Source organism: Patagioenas fasciata, unplaced genomic scaffold (assembly GCF_037038585.1).
Source record: "Patagioenas fasciata isolate bPatFas1 unplaced genomic scaffold, bPatFas1.hap1 Unplaced_1, whole genome shotgun sequence".
Classification (NCBI taxonomy): Eukaryota; Metazoa; Chordata; class Aves; order Columbiformes; family Columbidae; genus Patagioenas; species Patagioenas fasciata.
In genome coordinates, this window is record NW_027288510.1 from 1199892 (window position 1) to 1219853 (window position 19962).

At 55.4% G+C, this 19962-nt stretch overlaps 1 protein-coding gene across 1 annotated transcript in view; it reads right to left on the minus strand.

Annotated features, from left to right (window-relative positions):
- Positions 1 to 11917: 11917 nt before the first annotated feature.
- The window catches only part of LOC139826685 (dynein axonemal heavy chain 9-like), a 34720-nt gene continuing 26675 nt past the window's right edge, over positions 11918 to 19962 (minus strand). The window contains exons 19-22 of the mRNA XM_071803097.1: positions 19456 to 19743; positions 18770 to 18980; positions 18372 to 18673; positions 11918 to 14539 (exon numbers count right to left, since the gene is read on the minus strand). Of these exons, the coding sequence (XP_071659198.1) occupies positions 14162 to 14539; positions 18372 to 18673; positions 18770 to 18980; positions 19456 to 19743 (1179 nt within the window). The 3' untranslated portion in view covers positions 11918 to 14161. The remainder of the gene's footprint in view (positions 14540 to 18371; positions 18674 to 18769; positions 18981 to 19455; positions 19744 to 19962) is intronic.

A 19962-nucleotide genomic window follows, 5' to 3' on the forward strand; every position in this document is an offset into this window, starting at 1 on the left:
CAGTGACAAAGGGCGTCCCTATGGTGCAAAAATGGGCCCTGGGGACAAAGGGGGTCCCCAGGAAGTCACAATGGGCCCTGGGGAAAAGGGGGGTCCTGGGATGTCACAACGGGACCTGGGACAACGGGGGGTCCCCAGGATGTCACAATGAGCCCTGGGGACAAGCAGGATACCCACGGTGTCACAGTGGGCCCTGGGGACAAAGAGGGGTCCCGAGGATGTCACAATGGGCCCTGGGCACAATTGGGGGATCCTGGGATGTCACAATGGGCCCTGGGGACAAAGAGGAGTCCCCTAAATGTCACAATGGGCCCTGGAGACAGAGGGGCTCCCCATGGTGCCACAATGGGCCCTGAGGAAAAAGCGGGGTCGCCAGGATGTCACAATGGGCTCTTGGAAAAATGGAGGGTCCTGGGACGTCACAATGGGCCCTGGGGACAAAGGAGGTCCCCAGGATGTCACAATGACCCCTTGGGACAACGGGGCCATTGTGGACATCACAATGGGTCCTGGGAACAAAGTGGGGTCCCCAGGATGGCACAATGGGCCCTGGAGACAAAGGGGTTCCCCACCCTATCACAATGGGCCTTGGGGACAAAGGGGGGTCCCCAGGATGTCACAATAGGCCCTGGGGACAAAGAGGGGTCCCCTGAATGTCACAATGGGCCCTGGGGACAAAGGGGGGTCCCCAGGATGTCACAATAAGCCCTGGAAACAATTGGGGGGTCCTGAGATGTCACAATGGGCCCTGGGGACAAAGGGGGTCCCCAGGATTTCACAATGGGCCCTGGGGACAAAGGGAGTCCCCACCCTGTCACAATAGGCCCTGGGGACAAAGGGGGTGCCCAGGATGTCACAATGGGTCCTGGGGACAAAGGGCATCCCCATGGTGCCACAATGGACCCTAGTGACGAACGAGGTCCCCAGGATGTCACAACGGGCCCTAGGGACAAAGGGGGGTCCCCAGAATCTCACAATGGACCCTGGGGACAAAGGGGGGGCCTGGGACGTCACAATGGGCCCTGGGGACAATGGGGGGTCCTGGGATGTCACAATGAGCCCTGGGCACAATTGGGGGGTCCTTAGATGTCACAACGGGCTCTGGGGACAAAGGGCGTCTCCAGGATGTCACAATGGGCCCTGGGGACAAAGTGGGGTCCTGAAATGTCACAATGGGCCCTGGGCACAAAGGGGGTTCCTAGGATGTCACAATGGGTCTGGAGACAATGGGGGGTCCGGGGACGTCACAATGGGCCCTGGTGACAAAGGGGGTCCCCCGGAAGTCACAATGGGCCCTGGGGACAAAGTGAGGTCCTGGGATGTCACAATGGGCCCCAGTGACAAAGGGGGTCCCAATGGTGCCACAATGGGTCCTGGGGAAAAAGGGCGTCCCCAGGATGTCACAATGGGCTCTGGGGACAAGGGGGGGTCCTGGGACATCACAGTGGGCCCTGGGGAACAAGGGGGTCCCCAGGATGTCACAATGGGCTCTGGGGACAAGGGGGGATCCCCATAGTGTTACAATGGGTCCCAGTGACAAGGGTGGTCCCCACGGTGCCACGGTGGGCCCTGGAGACAAGGGGGGTCCCCAGGATGTCACAATGGGCTCTGGTGACAAGGGGGGTCCCCACGGTGTCACAATGGGCCTTGGGTACAAAGTGGGGTCCTGGGATGTCACATTGGGCCACAGTGACAAAAGGGGTCCCCATGGTGTCACAACGGGCCCTGGGGACAAAGGAGGTCCCCACGGTGCCACAACGGGCCAGAGGGACAAGGCGGTCCCCATGGTGTCACAATGGGCCCTGGGGACAATGGGAGGTCCTGGGATGTCACAATGAGCCCTGGGGACAAACGGGGGTCCCTATGGTGTCACAAGGGGTCCCCAGTGACAAGTGGGGTCCTGAGATGTCACAATGGGTCCTTGGGACAATGGGGGGTCCTGGGATGTCACAATGAGCCCTGGGGACAAACGGGGGTCCCCATGGTGTCACAATGGGTCACCAGTGACAAGGGGGGTCCCCAGGATGTCACAATGGGCCCTGGAGACAATGGGGGTCCCCATGGTGTATACAATGGGTCCCCAGTGACAAGGGAGGTCCCCAGGATGTCACAATGGGCCCTGGGGACAAAGGGGGTCCTGGGACTTCACAATGGGCCCTGGGGACAAGGGGGGGTCCCCAGGATGTCACAATGGGCCCTGGGGACAATTGGGGGGTCCTGGGATGTGACAATGGGCCCTGGAGTCAAAGGGGTGTCCCCATGGTGTCACAATGGGCCCTGGGGACATAGGGGGGTCCTGGGATGTCACAATGGGCACTGGGAATAAAGAGGGGGTCCCCAGGGTGCAACTATGGGCCCTGGGGACAAGAGGGTCCCCAGGATGTCACAATGGGCCCTGAGGACAAGGGCAGGTCCCCATGGTGTCACAATGGGCCCTTGGGAAAAAGGCTGTCCCCTGAATGTCACAATGGGCTCTGGGGACAATGGGGGGTCCGGGGATGTCACAATGGGCCCTGGGGACAAAGGGGGGTCCTGGGATGTCACAATGGGCCCTGGGGACAAAGGGGGCTCACCAGGATGTCACAATGGGCTCTGGGGACAAAGGGGTCCCCAGGATGTCACAATGGGCACTGGGGAGAAAGGGGTGGTCCCCATGGTGTCACAATGGGTCACCAGTGACAAGGGGAGTCCCCAGGATGTCACAATGGGCCCCGGGGATAAAAGGGGTACCCAGGATGCCACAATGGGCCCTGGGGACAATTGGGGGGTCCTGAGATGTCGCAATGTGCCCTGGGGACAAAACAATGTTCCCTGAATGTCACAATGGGCCCTGGGGAAAAAGGGGGGTCCCCAGGATGCCACAATGGGCCCTGGGGACAACTGGGCGGTCCCCAGGACGTCACAATGGGCCCTGGAAACAATTGGGGTGTCCTGAGATGTCACAATGGGCCCTGGGGACAAAGGAGGATCCTGGGACGTCACAATGGCCCCTGGGGACAAAGGGAGTCCCCACCCTGTCACAATGGGCCCTGGGGACAAAGAGGGTCCCCAGGATGTCACAATGGACCCTGGGGACAAAGGGGGGTCCTGGGACGTCACAATGGGCCCTGGGGACAAAGGGGGTGCCCAGGATTTCACAATAGGCACTGGGGACAAGGGGGTCCCCAGGATGTCACAATGGGCCCTGGGGATGACGGGGGGTCCTGGGACGTCACAATGGGCCCTGGGGACAATGGGGGGTCTTGGGATGTCACAATGAGCCCTGGGCACAACTGGGAGGTCCCTAAATCTCACAATGGGCCCTGGGGACAAAGGGGGTCCCCACGGTGTCACAATGGGCCCAGGGGACAGAGGGGGCTCCCCAGGATGTCACAACGGGCTCCGGGGACCAGGGGCGTCCCGAGGATGTCACAATGGGCCCTGGGGACAAAGTGGGGTCCTGGGAGGTCACAATGGGCCCTGGGGACAAAGGGGGTTTCCAGGATGTCACAATGGGCTCTGGGGACAACAGGGGTCCCAACGGTGTCACAATGGGCCCTTGGGACAAAGGCTGTCCCCTGAATGTCACAATGGGCCCTGGGGACAATGGGGCGTCCGGGGACGTCACAATGGGCCCTGGGGCAAAGGGGGTCCCCAGGATGTCACAATGGGCCTTCAGTATAAAGTGGGGTCCTGGGATGTCACAATGGGCCCTGGGGACAAAGTGGGGTCCTGGGACGTCACAATGGGCCCTGCGGATCAAGGATGGTGCCCTGGATGTTACAATGGGCTCTGGGGACAATGGGGGGTCCGGGGATGTCACAATGGGCCCTAGGGACAAAGGGGGGTCCCTTGGATGTCACAATGGGGCTGGGGACAAAGGGGGTCCTGGGATGTCACAATGGGTCCTGGGGACAAAGGGGGTCCCCAGGTTGTCACAATGGGCCCTGGGGACAAAGGGGGTCCTCAGGATGTCACAGTGGGCCCTGGGGACTAGGGGGATACCCACGGTTTCAAAATGGGCCCTGGGGACAAGGGGGTCCCCAGGATCTCACAGTGGGCCGTGGGGACAAAGAGGGGTCCCCAGGATTTCACAATGGACCCTGGGGACAAAGGGTTCCCCAGGATGTCACAATGGGCTCTGGGGACAAAGGAGGTCCCCAGGATGACACAATGGGCCCTGGGGACAAAGGGGGTCCTGGGACGTCACAATGGGCCCTGGGGACAATGGGGCGTCCTGATATGTTACAATGAACCCTGGGCACAATTGGGGGGTCCTTAGATGCCACAATGGGCCCTGGGGACAAAGGGGGTCCCCACGGTGTCACAATGGGCTCTGGGGACAAAGGGGAGTCCCCAGTATGTCACAATGGGCCCTGGGGACAATGCGGGGTCCTGGGATGTCACAATGGGCCCCCTGGGGACAACGGGGGTCCCAACGGTGTCACAATGGGCCCTAGGGACAAAGGCTGTCCCCAGGATGTCACAACGGGCCCTAGGGACAAAGGGGGGTCCCCAGAATCTCACAATGGACCCTGGGGACAAAGGGGGGGCCTGGGACGTCACAATGGGCCCTGGGGACAATGGGGGGTCCTGGGATGTCACAATGAGCCCTGGGCACAATTGGGGGGTCCTTAGATGTCACAACGGGCTCTGGGGACAAAGGGCGTCTCCAGGATGTCACAATGGGCCCTGGGGACAAAGTGGGGTCCTGAAATGTCACAATGGGCCCTGGGCACAAAGGGGGTCCCCCGGAAGTCACAATGGGCCCTGGGGACAAAGTGAGGTCCTGGGATGTCACAATGGGCCCCAGTGACAAAGGGGGTCCCAATGGTGCCACAATGGGTCCTGGGGAAAAAGGGCGTCCCCAGGATGTCACAATGGGCTCTGGGGACAAGGGGGGGTCCTGGGACTTCACAGTGGGCCCTGGGGAACAAGGGGGTCCCCAGGATGTCACAATGGGCTCTGGGGACAAGGGGGGATCCCCATAGTGTTACAATGGGTCCCAGTGACAAGGGTGGTCCCCACGGTGCCACGGTGGGCCCTGGAGACAAGGGGGGTCCCCAGGATGTCACAATGGGCTCTGGTGACAAGGGGGGTCCCCACGGTGTCACAATGGGCCTTGGGTACAAAGTGGGGTCCTGGGATGTCACATTGGGCCACAGTGACAAAAGGGGTCCCCATGGTGTCACAACGGGCCCTGGGGACAAAGGAGGTCCCCACGGTGCCACAACGGGCCAGAGGGACAAGGCGGTCCCCATGGTGTCACAATGGGCCCTGGGGACAATGGGAGGTCCTGGGATGTCACAATGAGCCCTGGGGACAAACGGGGGTCCCTATGGTGTCACAAGGGGTCCCCAGTGACAAGTGGGGTCCTGAGATGTCACAATGGGTCCTTGGGACAATGGGGGGTCCTGGGATGTCACAATGAGCCCTGGGGACAAACGGGGGTCCCCATGGTGTCACAATGGGTCACCAGTGACAAGGGGGGTCCCCAGGATGTCACAATGGGCCCTGGGGACAAAGGGGGTCCTGGGACTTCACAATGGGCCCTGGGGACAAGGGGGGGTCCCCAGGATGTCACAATGGGCCCTGGGGACAATTGGGGGGTCCTGGGATGTGACAATGGGCCCTGGAGTCAAAGGGGTGTCCCCATGGTGTCACAATGGGCCCTGGGGACATAGGGGGGTCCTGGGATGTCACAATGGGCACTGGAAATAAAGAGGGGGTCCCCAGGGTGCAACTATGGGCCCTGGGGACAAGAGGGTCCCCAGGATGTCACAATGGGCCCTGAGGACAAGGGCAGGTCCCCATGGTGTCACAATGGGCCCTTGGGAAAAAGGCTGTCCCCTGAATGTCACAATGGGCTCTGGGGACAATGGGGGGTCCGGGGATGTCACAATGGGCCCTGGGGACAAAGAAGGGTCCTGGGACGTCACAATGGGCCCTGGTGACAAAGGGGGGTCCTGGGATGTCACAATGGGCCCTGGGGACAAAGGGGGCTCACCAGGATGTCACAATGGGCTCTGGGGACAAAGGGGTCCCCAGGATGTCACAATGGGCACTGGGGAGAAAGGGGTGGTCCCCATGGTGTCACAATGGGTCACCAGTGACAAGGGGAGTCCCCAGGATGTCACAATGGGCCCCGGGGATAAAAGGGGTACCCAGGATGCCACAATGGGCCCTGGGGACAATTGGGGGGTCCTGAGATGTCGCAATGTGCCCTGGGGACAAAACAATGTTCCCTGAATGTCACAATGGGCCCTGGGGAAAAAGGGGGGTCCCCAGGATGCCACAATGGGCCCTGGGGACAACTGGGCGGTCCCCAGGACGTCACAATGGGCCCTGGAAACAATTGGGGTGTCCTGAGATGTCACAATGGGCCCTGGGGACAAAGGAGGATCCTGGGACGTCACAATGGCCCCTGGGGACAAAGGGAGTCCCCACCCTGTCACAATGGGCCCTGGGGACAAAGAGGGTCCCCAGGATGTCACAATGGACCCTGGGGACAAAGGGGGGTCCTGGGACGTCACAATGGGCCCTGGGGACAAAGGGGGTGCCCAGGATTTCACAATAGGCACTGGGGACAAGGGGGTCCCCAGGATGTCACAATGGGCCCTGGGGATGACGGGGGGTCCTGGGACGTCACAATGGGCCCTGGGGACAATGGGGGGTCTTGGGATGTCACAATGAGCCCTGGGCACAACTGGGAGGTCCCTAAATCTCACAATGGGCCCTGGGGACAAAGGGGGTCCCCACGGTGTCACAATGGGCCCAGGGGACAGAGGGGGCTCCCCAGGATGTCACAACGGGCTCTGGGGACCAGGGGCGTCCCGAGGATGTCACAATGGGCCCTGGGGACAAAGTGGGGTCCTGGGAGGTCACAATGGGCCCTGGGGACAAAGGGGGTTTCCAGGATGTCACAATGGGCTCTGGGGACAACAGGGGTCCCAACGGTGTCACAATGGGCCCTTGGGACAAAGGCTGTCCCCTGAATGTCACAATGGGCCCTGGGGACAATGGGGGGTCCGGGGACGTCACAATGGGCCCTGGGGCAAAGGGGGTCCCCAGGATGTCACAATGGGCCTTCAGTATAAAGTGGGGTCCTGGGACGTCACAATGGGCCCTGCGGATCAAGGATGGTGCCCTGGATGTTACAATGGGCTCTGGGGACAATGGGGGGTCCGGGGATGTCACAATGGGCCCTAGGGACAAAGGGGGGTCCCTTGGATGTCACAATGGGGCTGGGGACAAAGGGGGTCCTGGGATGTCACAATGGGTCCTGGGGACAAAGGGGGTCCCCAGGTTGTCACAATGGGCCCTGGGGACAAAGGGGGTCCTCAGGATGTCACAGTGGGCCCTGGGGACTAGGGGGATACCCACGGTTTCAAAATGGGCCCTGGGGACAAGGGGGTCCCCAGGATCTCACAGTGGGCCGTGGGGACAAAGAGGGGTCCCCAGGATTTCACAATGGACCCTGGGGACAAAGGGTTCCCCAGGATGTCACAATGGGCTCTGGGGACAAAGGAGGTCCCCAGGATGACACAATGGGCCCTGGGGACAAAGGGGGTCCTGGGACGTCACAATGGGCCCTGGGGACAATGGGGCGTCCTGATATGTTACAATGAACCCTGGGCACAATTGGGGGGTCCTTAGATGCCACAATGGGCCCTGGGGACAAAGGGGGTCCCCACGGTGTCACAATGGGCTCTGGGGACAAAGGGGAGTCCCCAGTATGTCACAATGGGCCCTGGGGACAATGCGGGGTCCTGGGATGTCACAATGGGCCCCCTGGGGACAACGGGGGTCCCAACGGTGTCACAATGGGCCCTAGGGACAAAGGCTGTCCCCTGAATGTCACAATGGGCCCTGTGGACAATGGGGGTCCCCAGGATGTCACAATGGGCTCTGGGGACAATGGGGGATCCGGGGACGTCACAATGGGCTCTGGGGACAAAGGGGGTCCCCAGGACGTCACAATGGGCCCCAGTGACAAAGGGGGTCCCAATGGTGCCACAATGGGTCCTGGGGAAAAAGGGGGTCCCCAGGATGTCACAATGGGCCCTGGGGACAAGGGGGTCCCCAGGATGTCACAATGGGCCCTTAGGACAATGGGTGGTCCCCATGGTGTCACAATGGGTCCCCAGTGACAAGGGGGGTCCCCAAGGTGTCACAATGGGCCCTGGGGACAATGGGGGGTCCTGGGACATCACAACAGGCCTGGGGACAAGGGGGATCTCCACCCTGTCACAATGGGCCCTGGGGACAAAGGGGGGTCCTGGGATGTCACAATTGGCCCTGGGGACAAAGGGGGTCCCCATGGTGCCACAATGGGCCCTGGGGACAAAAGGGAGTCCCCATGGTGTCACAATGGGCCCTGGGGACAAGGGGGATCCCCAGGGTGTCACAATGGGCCCTGAGGAGAAGGGGTTAGGTGTTTGTGTTAGGGGGTTGGAGGATTAGGTGGTGCAGGATTTGGGGGTGCAAGGCCAGGGGAGCAGGATTTTGCGGGGCCTGATTTGTGGCTACAGAGTCTGGGGTTGCAGGTTCCAGGGGTGCAGGATTTGGGGGTTCAGGGTTTAGGGCAGTAGGATCTTTGGGTGCAGGAGTTTGGGGTGCCGGGTTTGGGGGCCAGGATTTGGGGTTGCAGGATTTAGGGGTGCAGTGGTTTGGAGTGAAGTGTTTTGGGGTGCAGGGTTTGGGGAAGGAGGATATGGGGGTGCAGGGTTTAGGAGAGCAGGATCTTGGGGTGCAAGGGTTTGGGGTGGAGGGCTTGGTAGGGCAGAGAGATGGTAGAGGTCACAGCAGGGCTGGGAACAGGAGGCAGAGAGGAGCCCATTGGCCCTTTTGGAGTGCAAATTTCACCAACCAAAGTGAGCAGGAGGATGAAGGCAATTGCCCTGCTGGATCTGCACCACCACAATGGGCTTTTACAGGTGACTCAGAGGGGTGAATGAAGCCAGACTATAGCCATGGGTGGATCTGCACCCCCTGCCCCAGCCTGCCCAGCTCCCAACAGGCATCCACCCCCTGCTCTGCCTCCTGGGACGAGACAGGTTTGCCTGGTGTCCTCCGCCCATTCCCCATGCCCAAGAGACAGCCCAGGGGAAAAGGGAAGTGTCTGTTGGGCACCTTGATTTCTCTGGGCTTTCCCCTCCCTTTGGGCAGCTGAGGGTCATTACTGCTCCTCTTTCTGGGCAGGGAGGGGTCTGGCTTTGCTCTACCATGTCCAGCTGTCTGAGGCTGTCATCCTCCGGCACATGCACTTTGGCTTTCAGCTGCGTGTTCACGCACTGGAAGAGGTTGTGGACGGCCATCTTCATCGTCGTCAGCATCAGGGCATTCTTGGCATTCCTGTTCTGGATGTCGGCCCAGCGAGCAGTCTGAGGAGGGGAGGAGAAGGAGAGACACACAGCATGGTGATATGTCCCAGCAAAGATGCTGCTTCAGTGCTGGAGAGCCTGGCTTCCGCACTCCTTTGTTTTGCTAGGAAGAACCTGTCCTCACCCAGGGCTATGCTGGAGCTGGTTCAGCTTGGTGTGGTGGAAGCAGATCCAGGAACTACCACAGCTGCTCCTTGAGCAGCCCCATCTCTCTGCCAGCTCCTGCACCCCTCATTCCAGTGGGTCCTCCAGATACCCCGATAGTTGACACCCTGGGGGCAGCGCATCCCACCACCACCCGCCCAGACCACGCGCTTTCCAGCTTTGCCTGGTGGGACTCAACTCCTGCAGCCTGGAGTATCCAGGAAGGGAATTTGGCAAGGCCCCCTCAGAGTGATGCAAAGGGAACAGAGGCCAGCAGAGCTGCGCGCGTTTCTACACATTCATGTGCCTTGGTACAGCCCAGATGACCACCAGTTGGGTCACTGTTGGACTTGTTTTAAGCCCTGACATAACGTGCTCCAGACCTGGTCTGTCATTTGTCATTCTGCAGCCCCCTGCTGCAGGGATGAAATGAGGCATCTCCTCCAATTACAAAGTCTGCCACTGTGCCTTGCCATGACCCTGTGGCTTCACCCAGCCAGGCCTTGGAGATCTTCCCCTGCCCATCCCGCAGTTCCTCACCCAGAAGCGGACATCACTTTGAGCCTGCGCAAAACGTCGTTGGAGCTGCTCCAGCTCATTTTGGCACTGCAGGATCTCAGCTGCTTTCTCTGCCTCGTACTGATCCAGGAGCACCTTGGCTTGCTCCATCATTTCCCTGTCCTTCTCTTGGGACTGCTGCAGGTCCTTGCGTGTCCTCACCAGCAGCTTGTAGCGGGAAATGACGTCCTGGATGTCCTCAAACTGCAGCACAAGGATCCTGGGTTTAGTAATGCCCCTGCCCTCCCCTCATGACTGCAAGTCTCGTGCTGTTTGGCACCCTGTCCTGACCAGGGACAACACCTCCCCCAGCTGAAAGATTTCCCCTCTTGGCGAGCCTGCTGCCCCAGTTGGTTTGTGAGCGTCGCCACATTCCCTGTTTGATGGCCCCATTGTGCCGGTCCCAGAGCTGCCACTGCCAGCAGCAAGGGGAGATGTCGTACCACCCCCAGTGCTCTGATAGGAAACAAAGCACAAGTGCAGCTGCCAGGGCCAAGTCACCCAGCCATGGGAGTGGGGCAGCCGGGCCGGAGGAGTGCGAGCGATGCAGGGAGGGACGCCCGCACACCCTTGAGAAGGGCTCAGCTTTCCCGACAGCTGCCTGGGCTCCCATTCTTGGGCAGCTTGGCCCTCCTCCCAAACCATCCATGTCACGTGAAACAGTGACACAAAGGGGTCCCCATGCCCCTCAGCTCTGTGCTGTTCCCCCTTCTAACACTTTTTCTTGGGTTTTCTCAAGCTTTTGTCTCCTTTTCTGCTTTTCCTCCCCTCACTCTGGTCCCCTTGGCTCACCTGGCTTGCAGGGAACCTCCTCCCATCCCACCTGAGGTCTCTGGGTTTGACCAAGTGTCATGATTTCCCTGGACTTGCCTTATCTCCTCCAGGTTTAACATCCACATACAGCCCTCCCTGAGGCCATGATCTGTCTCTCATGTCCAAACTCACCTGTGGGGAGATCTTCACCACATCCTCCAGGTAGTTTTTGAAGATGGAGTGCTTCTGCACTTGGCTGCTGAGCTTCTGGTGTTCCTTTTTCAGGGCTTCGAGTTTCTTCTTAGCCCTCAAAAGCTCCATCTCCTTTTGTGTTTTCTCCTCTCTTTCTCTCACGGCTTTCTTCAGAGCTTGGACTCGCAGCTGATCGTCTTCCTAGTGATGTTTCCCCCACCAATACACACACACACAGAAGGAAAGGAAGGCAAGGGCAGATGGAGCTGGGTCACCCAGCAGCACTGGGAGGAGATACACTCACAGGGGACAGAGCAGTGCTGCAGCACCCCGGGGAACATCTTCCACATCTTTCCACACAAGCAGAGCTGTGGAGCCCTGTGTGTCCTTGTCTGCAGTGGCTGTGCTGCTCTGGCTGAAAACGAGTTCATTTCCTTCCTGCAGTTAGAAACCTTTCTTTACCACAGCTAGCACGCTCATTATTTGGAAGGCATCCAAATGCACCCAAAGCATTTCAAGATGAAAGAAACCTGTGAGCGTCCCCAGGTCATGAGCAAGGGAAAGAACACGTTTCAGAGCCAATATATTCCTATTGCTTCACTGAGGTTATACCGCCCATGACACAAACTCCGTGCTGTCAGACCACAGACTAGTGCAGAGATCATTGCTAAAAATGCAGTTGCAACCAAAGAAAGATTTTCTAAAGCTTGATTCCTATGTCTTATCTTGATTTCAGAATTGAAATAGTTGCTTTTAAAGGAAATTATCAAACTTAAAAAAAATCATGTAGGAAGATACATCACAGGTGACAATCTGTCACTACAGTGGTACTAATCAAGGTGAAATTAAGCCGTATTCAGTGTAAAGCACACACACACATATTTATATGAAAAGAATTGCAACCATCATTTCTATGTTTCTTTTTAATGAAATATTTTCTTCTATTTTGTGGTTCTTCTATGTGAGCCACAATCTACCTCCATGTCACACGTTCAATGTGATTTTGTTAGTCTGCAGAAAGACACAGGGCAATACTCATCCTTCAAAATCTCCCCGGAAACATCAATGGCTCTTTCAAAAGAAAAAGCTACTTTCCTGTTTTAATTAAATGCTTCAGAAGCATTCAGCGAGATTTAACCTGAAGAACATGGAAGCATAAAACTCCTTCAGCGGTTGCATAAAACAGATCTAAATCGGCACAGGAAGGGACTTTTCTGCTGTTTGTCTTTGACCCCGGATATCTGAGCATCTCAGAGTCCCAAACGCATTTGTCGGCAAAGCAGCCGCCTGTGCCGCAGCCGGGCTGCACGCGGCTCTTCCAACGCAGGCACACAGATATTCAAGATGAAGGGTCTTTTTTCCCAAGTTTCCCAGTACCCAAGCACGCAGCAGGTGAACTCCGCACTTTTGGGGAACACTTTCCTGCCCTTTTTCATGTGTCTGTGAAAACTCACCCGAAATCTAAACAGTTCTGAAAATCCAGGCTAAAGCAATTTGCTGAAGGTCACTTAAGAAGGTCTGAGAGTACGAAATGTGGAACAGAGCACAACTCTGCATGTCCAAAGCAAAAAGCTTAACCATTTGACTTCTATATTTATCACTGCATGCTACATTGGGATAGATGCAAACAGATATTTTACTTTATATACAGATTACAGCCAATCAGAGAATCCTGCATCACTTCTAGACATACCTTTGTACTGGGATGCAGCTGCCACCAGCTCCACCAGCAGTAGCAGCTTCAACAACACAGAGACCAACCTGCATCCCTGAAGATGGGCAGAGCAGGCAGGATGGTCTCCTGGAGATACAGGCCGAGTCTCTTGGGAAAGAGAGCGGTTCAAACACAGCATCTCCCCTGCCGCTGGGAGGAAGAGCAGCACGGCCGCTTGCCTTTCAGGGCTGCTGCAGGCCCAGGCTGCAGGTCACAAAGCAGGGGCCACACGTTTCAGTGAGTTTTGCCAGGTCACAGGACAGGCTCGGCAGCTGTGCACATATCCCTCACCCAAAACAGGGCACGGGAGGAGCTCTGCACATGAAGAGCTGCAATGTGGGAACGCAACTGCCTAAGTCCAGACCTCCACCTGCATCTTCCCTGCAGGTCTAGCATGTCGGATATTTTAAAAACATGGAAAAATTGGGGCTTTCCACTGAGATTATATCAATGCGTTCAGTTTTTGGCCCCTCACACCAAGAAAGGCCTTGAGGTGCTGGAGAGAGTTGAGAGAAGGGAGCGGAGCTGGTGAGGGGCTGGAGCACAAGTGTGATGGGAGCGGCTGAGGGACCTGGGGGGTTCAGGTGGAGAACAGGAGGTGAGGGGAGACCTTCTGATCTCTGAACTGCCTGAAAGGAGCTTGGAGCCTGGGGTTCGGGCTCTGCTCCCCAGGAACAAGCGATGGGATGAGAGGAAACGGCCTCAAGTTGCGCCAGGGGAGGCTGAGGTTGGATCTGGGGAACAATTTCTTCCCCAAAGGGCTGTGGGGCATTGGAACAGGCTGCCCAGGGCAGTGCTGGAGTCACCAGCCCTGGAGGGGTTGAATAGATGGAGATGACACTCTCAGGGACATGGGGCAGTGCCAGGGTGGGTTAACTGTTCAACTTGATGATCTTGAGGGGCTCTTCCAACCAAATGATTCTGTGATTCTATGATAATGGTGCCTTTGTGTGCAAGAGGGGGAGCTTGAGTCAGCAGAATCAGCTGCTAGAACCAGCTCCAACACCACCGCCTGGCAGGGCAGAGCTCAAGCACCAGTCAGTCTCCTGCAGCCCCGTTCCATTGCTCAGAGGAAGAACTGGCTCGCTCGGAGCTGACAGCCAGTGCGGAAGCCAAAATGCAAAGCATTAAGGGCAATTAAGGCACTGGATGTGAGCTGGGGCTCCAGCTAGTGTGAACAGAAGCCATCATCTCTCAGTGTCTTATCTGTGAAGTAGTGACAAGGGCATTGCCCCTGCAGAGGACTAGGAGGCTGCGTATTTTGAAGATACAATAGACTGCAATGCATAGCGATGGACTGATAATGGAGACATGCGCTGCTTTTTTAGAGCTTTTCACTATTAACTTTTCATAATTTCTAAACCTGCAAAGCTACTGGCATATTCCTGTCTTTTTTTTTTTTAATGATACGATTTTTGAGTAATATAGTTTTGGCTCATCAGTACTTGATCAAGCTTTTAAGTAACAAAAAGGAGATGAGACCTGTGAAGAGGGTATAGCAATACGAGCAGTGCCTACCCTGATGTATGAAAACAGCCAATGCAAAATCATTTTCATTACTGAAACTTGCTGCAGTGCAGGAAACATATTCCAAAAAAATGAGAGGATGTAACGTGCTGTGCGCACGTGGTTCGCATCTCAGCAGCACCTGGTACCTCCCATTCATGCCACCAGAGCTGCATCTGCTGACACTCACCAGTCGATTCGCAAGAGCAGTGGTACACGCTGTCGCTTCGGCTTCTTGCTGACACTTGAGTTTGTCGGAAGTGGCCTTCTCAAACTTGGCTGTGAGCTTCCTCAGGTTCTCGTTGAGGCGCTGTACATGAGAAAAGAAAATAAAAGGAGAAAATCACAGCACAGTTTTAAGGCAAACCCTTCTGGAGAGATACTCCCCCTGCGGCAGCAGGAGCAGCGCGGAGCAGCCGGGTCCTGGGTTACATTGTGTGCTTGGAACTCACACCCTCAGCGCAGGGCACAGGCGAAGAACCTGCAAAACTAATGTATTTGGTGTGAATTTAAACTGGGAAAAGGGGTCCTTATGGCCAAGCACCTATGAGTGGTGCTATAGCTATGAACAGGGCAGCTAAGAAAACCAAGTCTTTTGTTCTCTGATGCTGCAGCCCCTCTGGTCTCGGTCCAGTCCTTGAGGCTCTGCTGAGTTGCGCGCAGAACCCCAAGGGGCTCCTGGGGCTTGAACCATCGCCAGAACACACCTCCTGTGCCCTCCTTCTAGAAAGGACTATGACATAGAAGTCAATAAAGTGATCCTGCTCCTAAAGCTGCCTGAGCTGCCTTGGACACTGTGACAGAGGAGCGCAAGCAGCTCCAGGTGGGACCATCTCACGTGCAGGCCGGCTGCAAAGTGTTTGAGGGCTGGGAAGGGGCAGAAGCTCCCAAAGCACCTGGAGCCCCCCACACTGTCCCTTTGCTTGGCCAGAGCTGCTCACACTCAGGTCTAAAACAAATCAAGGGCTCCCACAAGCACTTGGAGCATCTCACTTCTGATAAGAGAGGCAGAAGTAATAATAGATTTTATCTCCACCCAGTGCAAACTGCTTAAGGATAAACTGCTCGTAAATCACTCTAACGCTGTTTGAGCTACGCTAGAAACAAACCTGAAAATAAAAAAGGATTCGATTCTATTCTATTCTATTCTATTCTATTCTATTCTATTCTATTCTATTCTATTCTATTCTATTCTATTCTATTCTATTCTATTCTATTCCATTCCATTCCATTCCATTCCATTCCATTCCATTCCATTCCATTCCATTCCATTCCAGTATCTGCAGCTCTCCAGGATACTGGAAAACACAAAGCGCTCCCTCCTTGACCTGTCTTGGAATTAATAACACAAAAAGTTTCTGTCCCTGCAGGTACATGAATGTGTGTGCATACGTACACTCCTATATATAAAACCCCATTACACAAGCACAATCTGATACATGAGCGTGAGCTGTGAGAACAGGTCAGAGCTGCAATGCCCACCAGACCCACTCTGCAGTAACACACAAACACATCTGTGTGCAGCTGGGAGGACAGCTCTCACTTCTATATCTACCCTCCCCAGATTTGTAGTGACCTTACTTCCCAGGCAAAGTGATAAGTATTTTTGAAAATCCAAATAGTCTCATTTATTCCTAAAAATAGATATGCGGCAGCTCAGGGCCCTGTTGTGAGCAGGTATGAATCAGCCTCACGTCAATGAAGGTATCCAAGATATCACAGTTTGATAAGCAGGGATATCCCTACAGATCCAGCCCTGCGCCGAGCAGTGTGTCATTACCCATCTGCAGAGGGGAAAACTCACCTAAACCAATCAGTTTTGCAAGCGCATGCTGGTGAGGTACCAGTAATCCCCCCAAAGATTGGGGGGATTGCCACTTCCTTAACCAAATCCCACTTCTTCGAAAAAAGAAAGAAGAGAAAAAGCTCAGACATTAAAAGCTTCAGAAACAAGAACCATAAAGGGATAAAAAAATGTTTCCCAGTGCTGTATTTCACATCTGAGATGGGAGAATTAGAGGCTAAATAGCTCTAAATCCAGCCCTGCTCCAGGTGCTGTGCCCACCTCTGCAGCAGGAAGGGGCTACTGGAGGAATCTGCAGCCTTTTCTTTAATATTTTTAGTTAAAAAGTGTAGTAAGCATTTTAAGCAGCCTAGGAGGCATCAAAAGAGCTATATATTTTCTAAAACGAAGATGGAACAGATGAGTCCTCGCACGAGCTGGGCTGCAGGAACAGCGCTGCCCCTCTCTAAGTGCACATCTCAAAGCCGCATATTTCAACACAGAACTGTCAGCCCAGCTGACAACACATGTTGATTTTTAAAGGGGATTTTGCACACACTGTGGTGTCAGTACGAAGGCACAGACACACAGGATCCTTCACTCATGAAGGAGGATGCCAGATCCACAGCATGTTAAGAAAAGGCAGGTTTCGGGGCACATGCTCCAAAATAAGTCAATATTTTTACTTACTTGTCAATATTTTTTACGTATTTTGATTTTATTGACTTATTTGTCTGGGTTTTTTGTGGGGTTTTTTTGCTGTCTGCAGTGCTGGTCCAGCTCTGGGTCCTCAGCACAGGACACACATGGACCTGCTGGAGCGGGGCCAGAGGAGCCACAGGAATGATCCGAGGCTGGAACAGCTCTGCTGGGAGGACAGGATGAGAGAGCTGGGGGGTTCAGCTGGAGAAGAGAAGCTCCGGGGAGACCTTAGTGTGGCCTTTTCATACGTCAATGGGGTTGATAAGAAAGATGGGGACAGACTTTTGAGCAGGGCCTGTTGCGATAGGACAAGGGGTGATGGTTTAAACTAAAGGAGGGAGATTCAGGCTGGACATGAGGAAGAAATTGTTGCCCTGAGGGTGGTGAGAGCCTGGCCCAGCTTGGCCAGAGAGGTGGTGGATGAACCATCCCTGGAGACATCCCAGGCCAGGCTGGGTAAAGATGTCCCTGCTGCGCTGCCTTTTTTCTTTTTTTTTTTTTAATTAGCAAAAAACTAAATAAGGATGATGCACAAGATTTGCCATCAGGGAGCTGTGCAGGGACAAACTTTTAGCCTCGTACTTCAGCAGTCGTCATCCTGCAAAAAACGCCCATCATCGGGGACTGAGCGCAGGGAGCCAGCCCAGCACATGCTATGAGTGCTCTGAATGAGCCTCCGGTTCCTCTTCCCCCCCAGGAACACACTGGTTTGAGACAATGAGTGTCCTGAGGACCCAGGTGTAGAGGTAAATTACGTTTTGAAAAACTAGGTGGGAATAATAAGAATTATTAATTAGCCTTTCTTTCAAGGTGTAAGCAAGGCTGGCGAAGAACAGATGAAATGTAGAAAGCAGCAGTAAAAAAAAATCTTTGGATTCCCACTCCACACGTGAGCACAGAGAAGCAGTTTGCTCCAAAGTGGAGGATTTCTCCCCAGGCAGTGACCAGTGTGACAAGTCACGGAATCCCAGAATGTCAGGGGTTGAAGGGACCTGGAAAGCTCATCCAGTGCAATCCCCCCATGGAGCAGGAACACCCAGCTGAGGTTCCACAGGAAGGGGTCCAGGCGGGTTTGAATGTCTGCAGAGAAGGAGACTCCACAACCTCCCTGGGCAGCCTGGGCCAGGCTCTGACACCCTCACCAGGAAGAAGTTTCTTCTCGTATTTAAGTGGAACCTCCTGTGTTCCAGTTTGCACCCATTGCCCCTTGTCCTGTCACTGGTTGTCACCCAGAAGAGCCTGGCTCCATCCTCCTGACACTTCCCCTTTCCATATTGATCCCCATGAATGAGTCACCCCTCAGTCTCCTCTTCTCCAGCTCCAGAGCCCCAGCTCCCTCAGCCTTTCCTCACACGGGAGATGCTCCGCTCCCTTCAGCATCTTGGTGGCTGCGCTGGACTCTCTCCAGCAGTTCCCTGTCCTTCTGGAGCTGAGGGGCCACCACTGGACACAATATTCCAGGTGTGGTCTCCCCAGGGCAGAGCAGAGGGGCAGGAGAACCTCTCTGACCTACTGACCACCCCCTTCTAACCCACCCCAGGTACCATTGGCCTTCCTGGCCACAAGGGCCCAGTGCTGGCTCATGGTCACCCTGCTGTCCCCAGGACCCCCAGGTCCCTTTCCCTTACACTGCTCCCACCGAAGGGCAAGCACTTACAGCAATCTTGGCCTTGATACTGGCCAGCTTGTCCTGGGCAGCCGCCAGCTCGGCGTTGGCCCTGCTCAGAGCCTGCCGCTTGGGCTGCACCTCGCAGAACACAGCGTGGAACCGCACCATGTTCACCACCCAGGAGCAGAGCCCGGCCGCCGCCAAGGACTTGGTGGTCACAAATTCGGGTTTAAACTTGGGATCCTGTAAATAGGGCTGAAGGGCTTTGAGGCAGTTCTCATGGATGTTCTCCTTGTCGAACTTGATCAAGGAGTCCAGGAAGCCATCCACCCTGGCCATGGCGGCCAGACCTGCACATGAAGAACCAGTCACCCTGCTGCTGCTCGGGAAATTCATTAAAAATACCCGTCTTTATCTACATATTTCAGACATGAAATGACATTTACCGTCTTTCCATTCTCTTGTTGCTGGGTTAATGATGCCAAAGAGCTCATCATTGGTGACTGCCTTGGGGTTGAGGTCTGTCCAGACAGGACGTCGCTTCATTATCTGGTAAGTCCTGTTCAGGGATCTCATCACCTGAGACTTGCCCGTGCCCGCGTTACCCACCACGAAGACAGAGTGCCGGACCGTCAGCCACTCCTCCAGCTGCACCACCTGAGAAAAACACTCCCAAATTTTAGACAAAGATGCCAAACTGAAGTTCAGGTCTATAAAATAGGTCCCACTGGGCCACCTCTTTAGAAAGACGTGACCCTGAGACACAAGCAGATTTGACAATTGAGTTTGGTCCAGCCACTCTAATCACAATGGGTGAAATCCTCAGCCTGCAGATAAACTTTCAGCGCTGTTTATACTTGACAACCACCACCTGATGAGGCCCTGCTCTCCAGGGGCTACACTTTCATGAGCCTACAAAAGTTGGCCCCTTTGGAAGCCCAGAGACTGATCCAGTGCTGACTTCAGGAGCAGGTGCAGCTGCCTCAGACCCAGCACAGCTGACTGCCCTCCAGCGAGATCTGCCTGCAAGGACAATGCTGTGCAGAGCTCTCTTTGTAGAAGCAAAGCTGTTTGAGAAAACCCAAATGATTTGATGGCGATGTGGGTGTAGCAGAAGATCTCTTGGTCTTACTTTGAGCACAAAGTTGTCCTCAGCCTGCAGCCGGAGGTCCAGCACAGCCTGCCTCACAAACGACTCAAAATTCAGGTCACGCTTCCGAGGCACATCCAGTGCAGGGAATAGATCCCCAATCAGCCCCATAAACACCGGCACATCATCCGTCACAATCTTGGGGATGCTGAAGTCACGAAGAGAGCGCATCAGAACCTGGTCTTCGGGTCGCTCTGGGTCATCTCGCTTGAGGGAGCCAGCAACAACCAGCACTGACTTAATGGCACGCAAGCCCCAGTCGTAGTGATCCTACACCAGAGGAAGAAAAAAAAAGAGGCATGAGTTTATGCTTAGACAGTACCATGTAGGGTGAAGAACCACCATTCCCAAACTGCCAGACTAGTAAGCAATGAAAATACATCTAAATCTGTTATTTGCATTGTGGCCAGAGACCTTCTCCAGCCTGAGTGACCTGGTTTCCATCTCAGTAGGTGAGATTCCCGTCAGGGACAGTATTAAAGAGTCAAA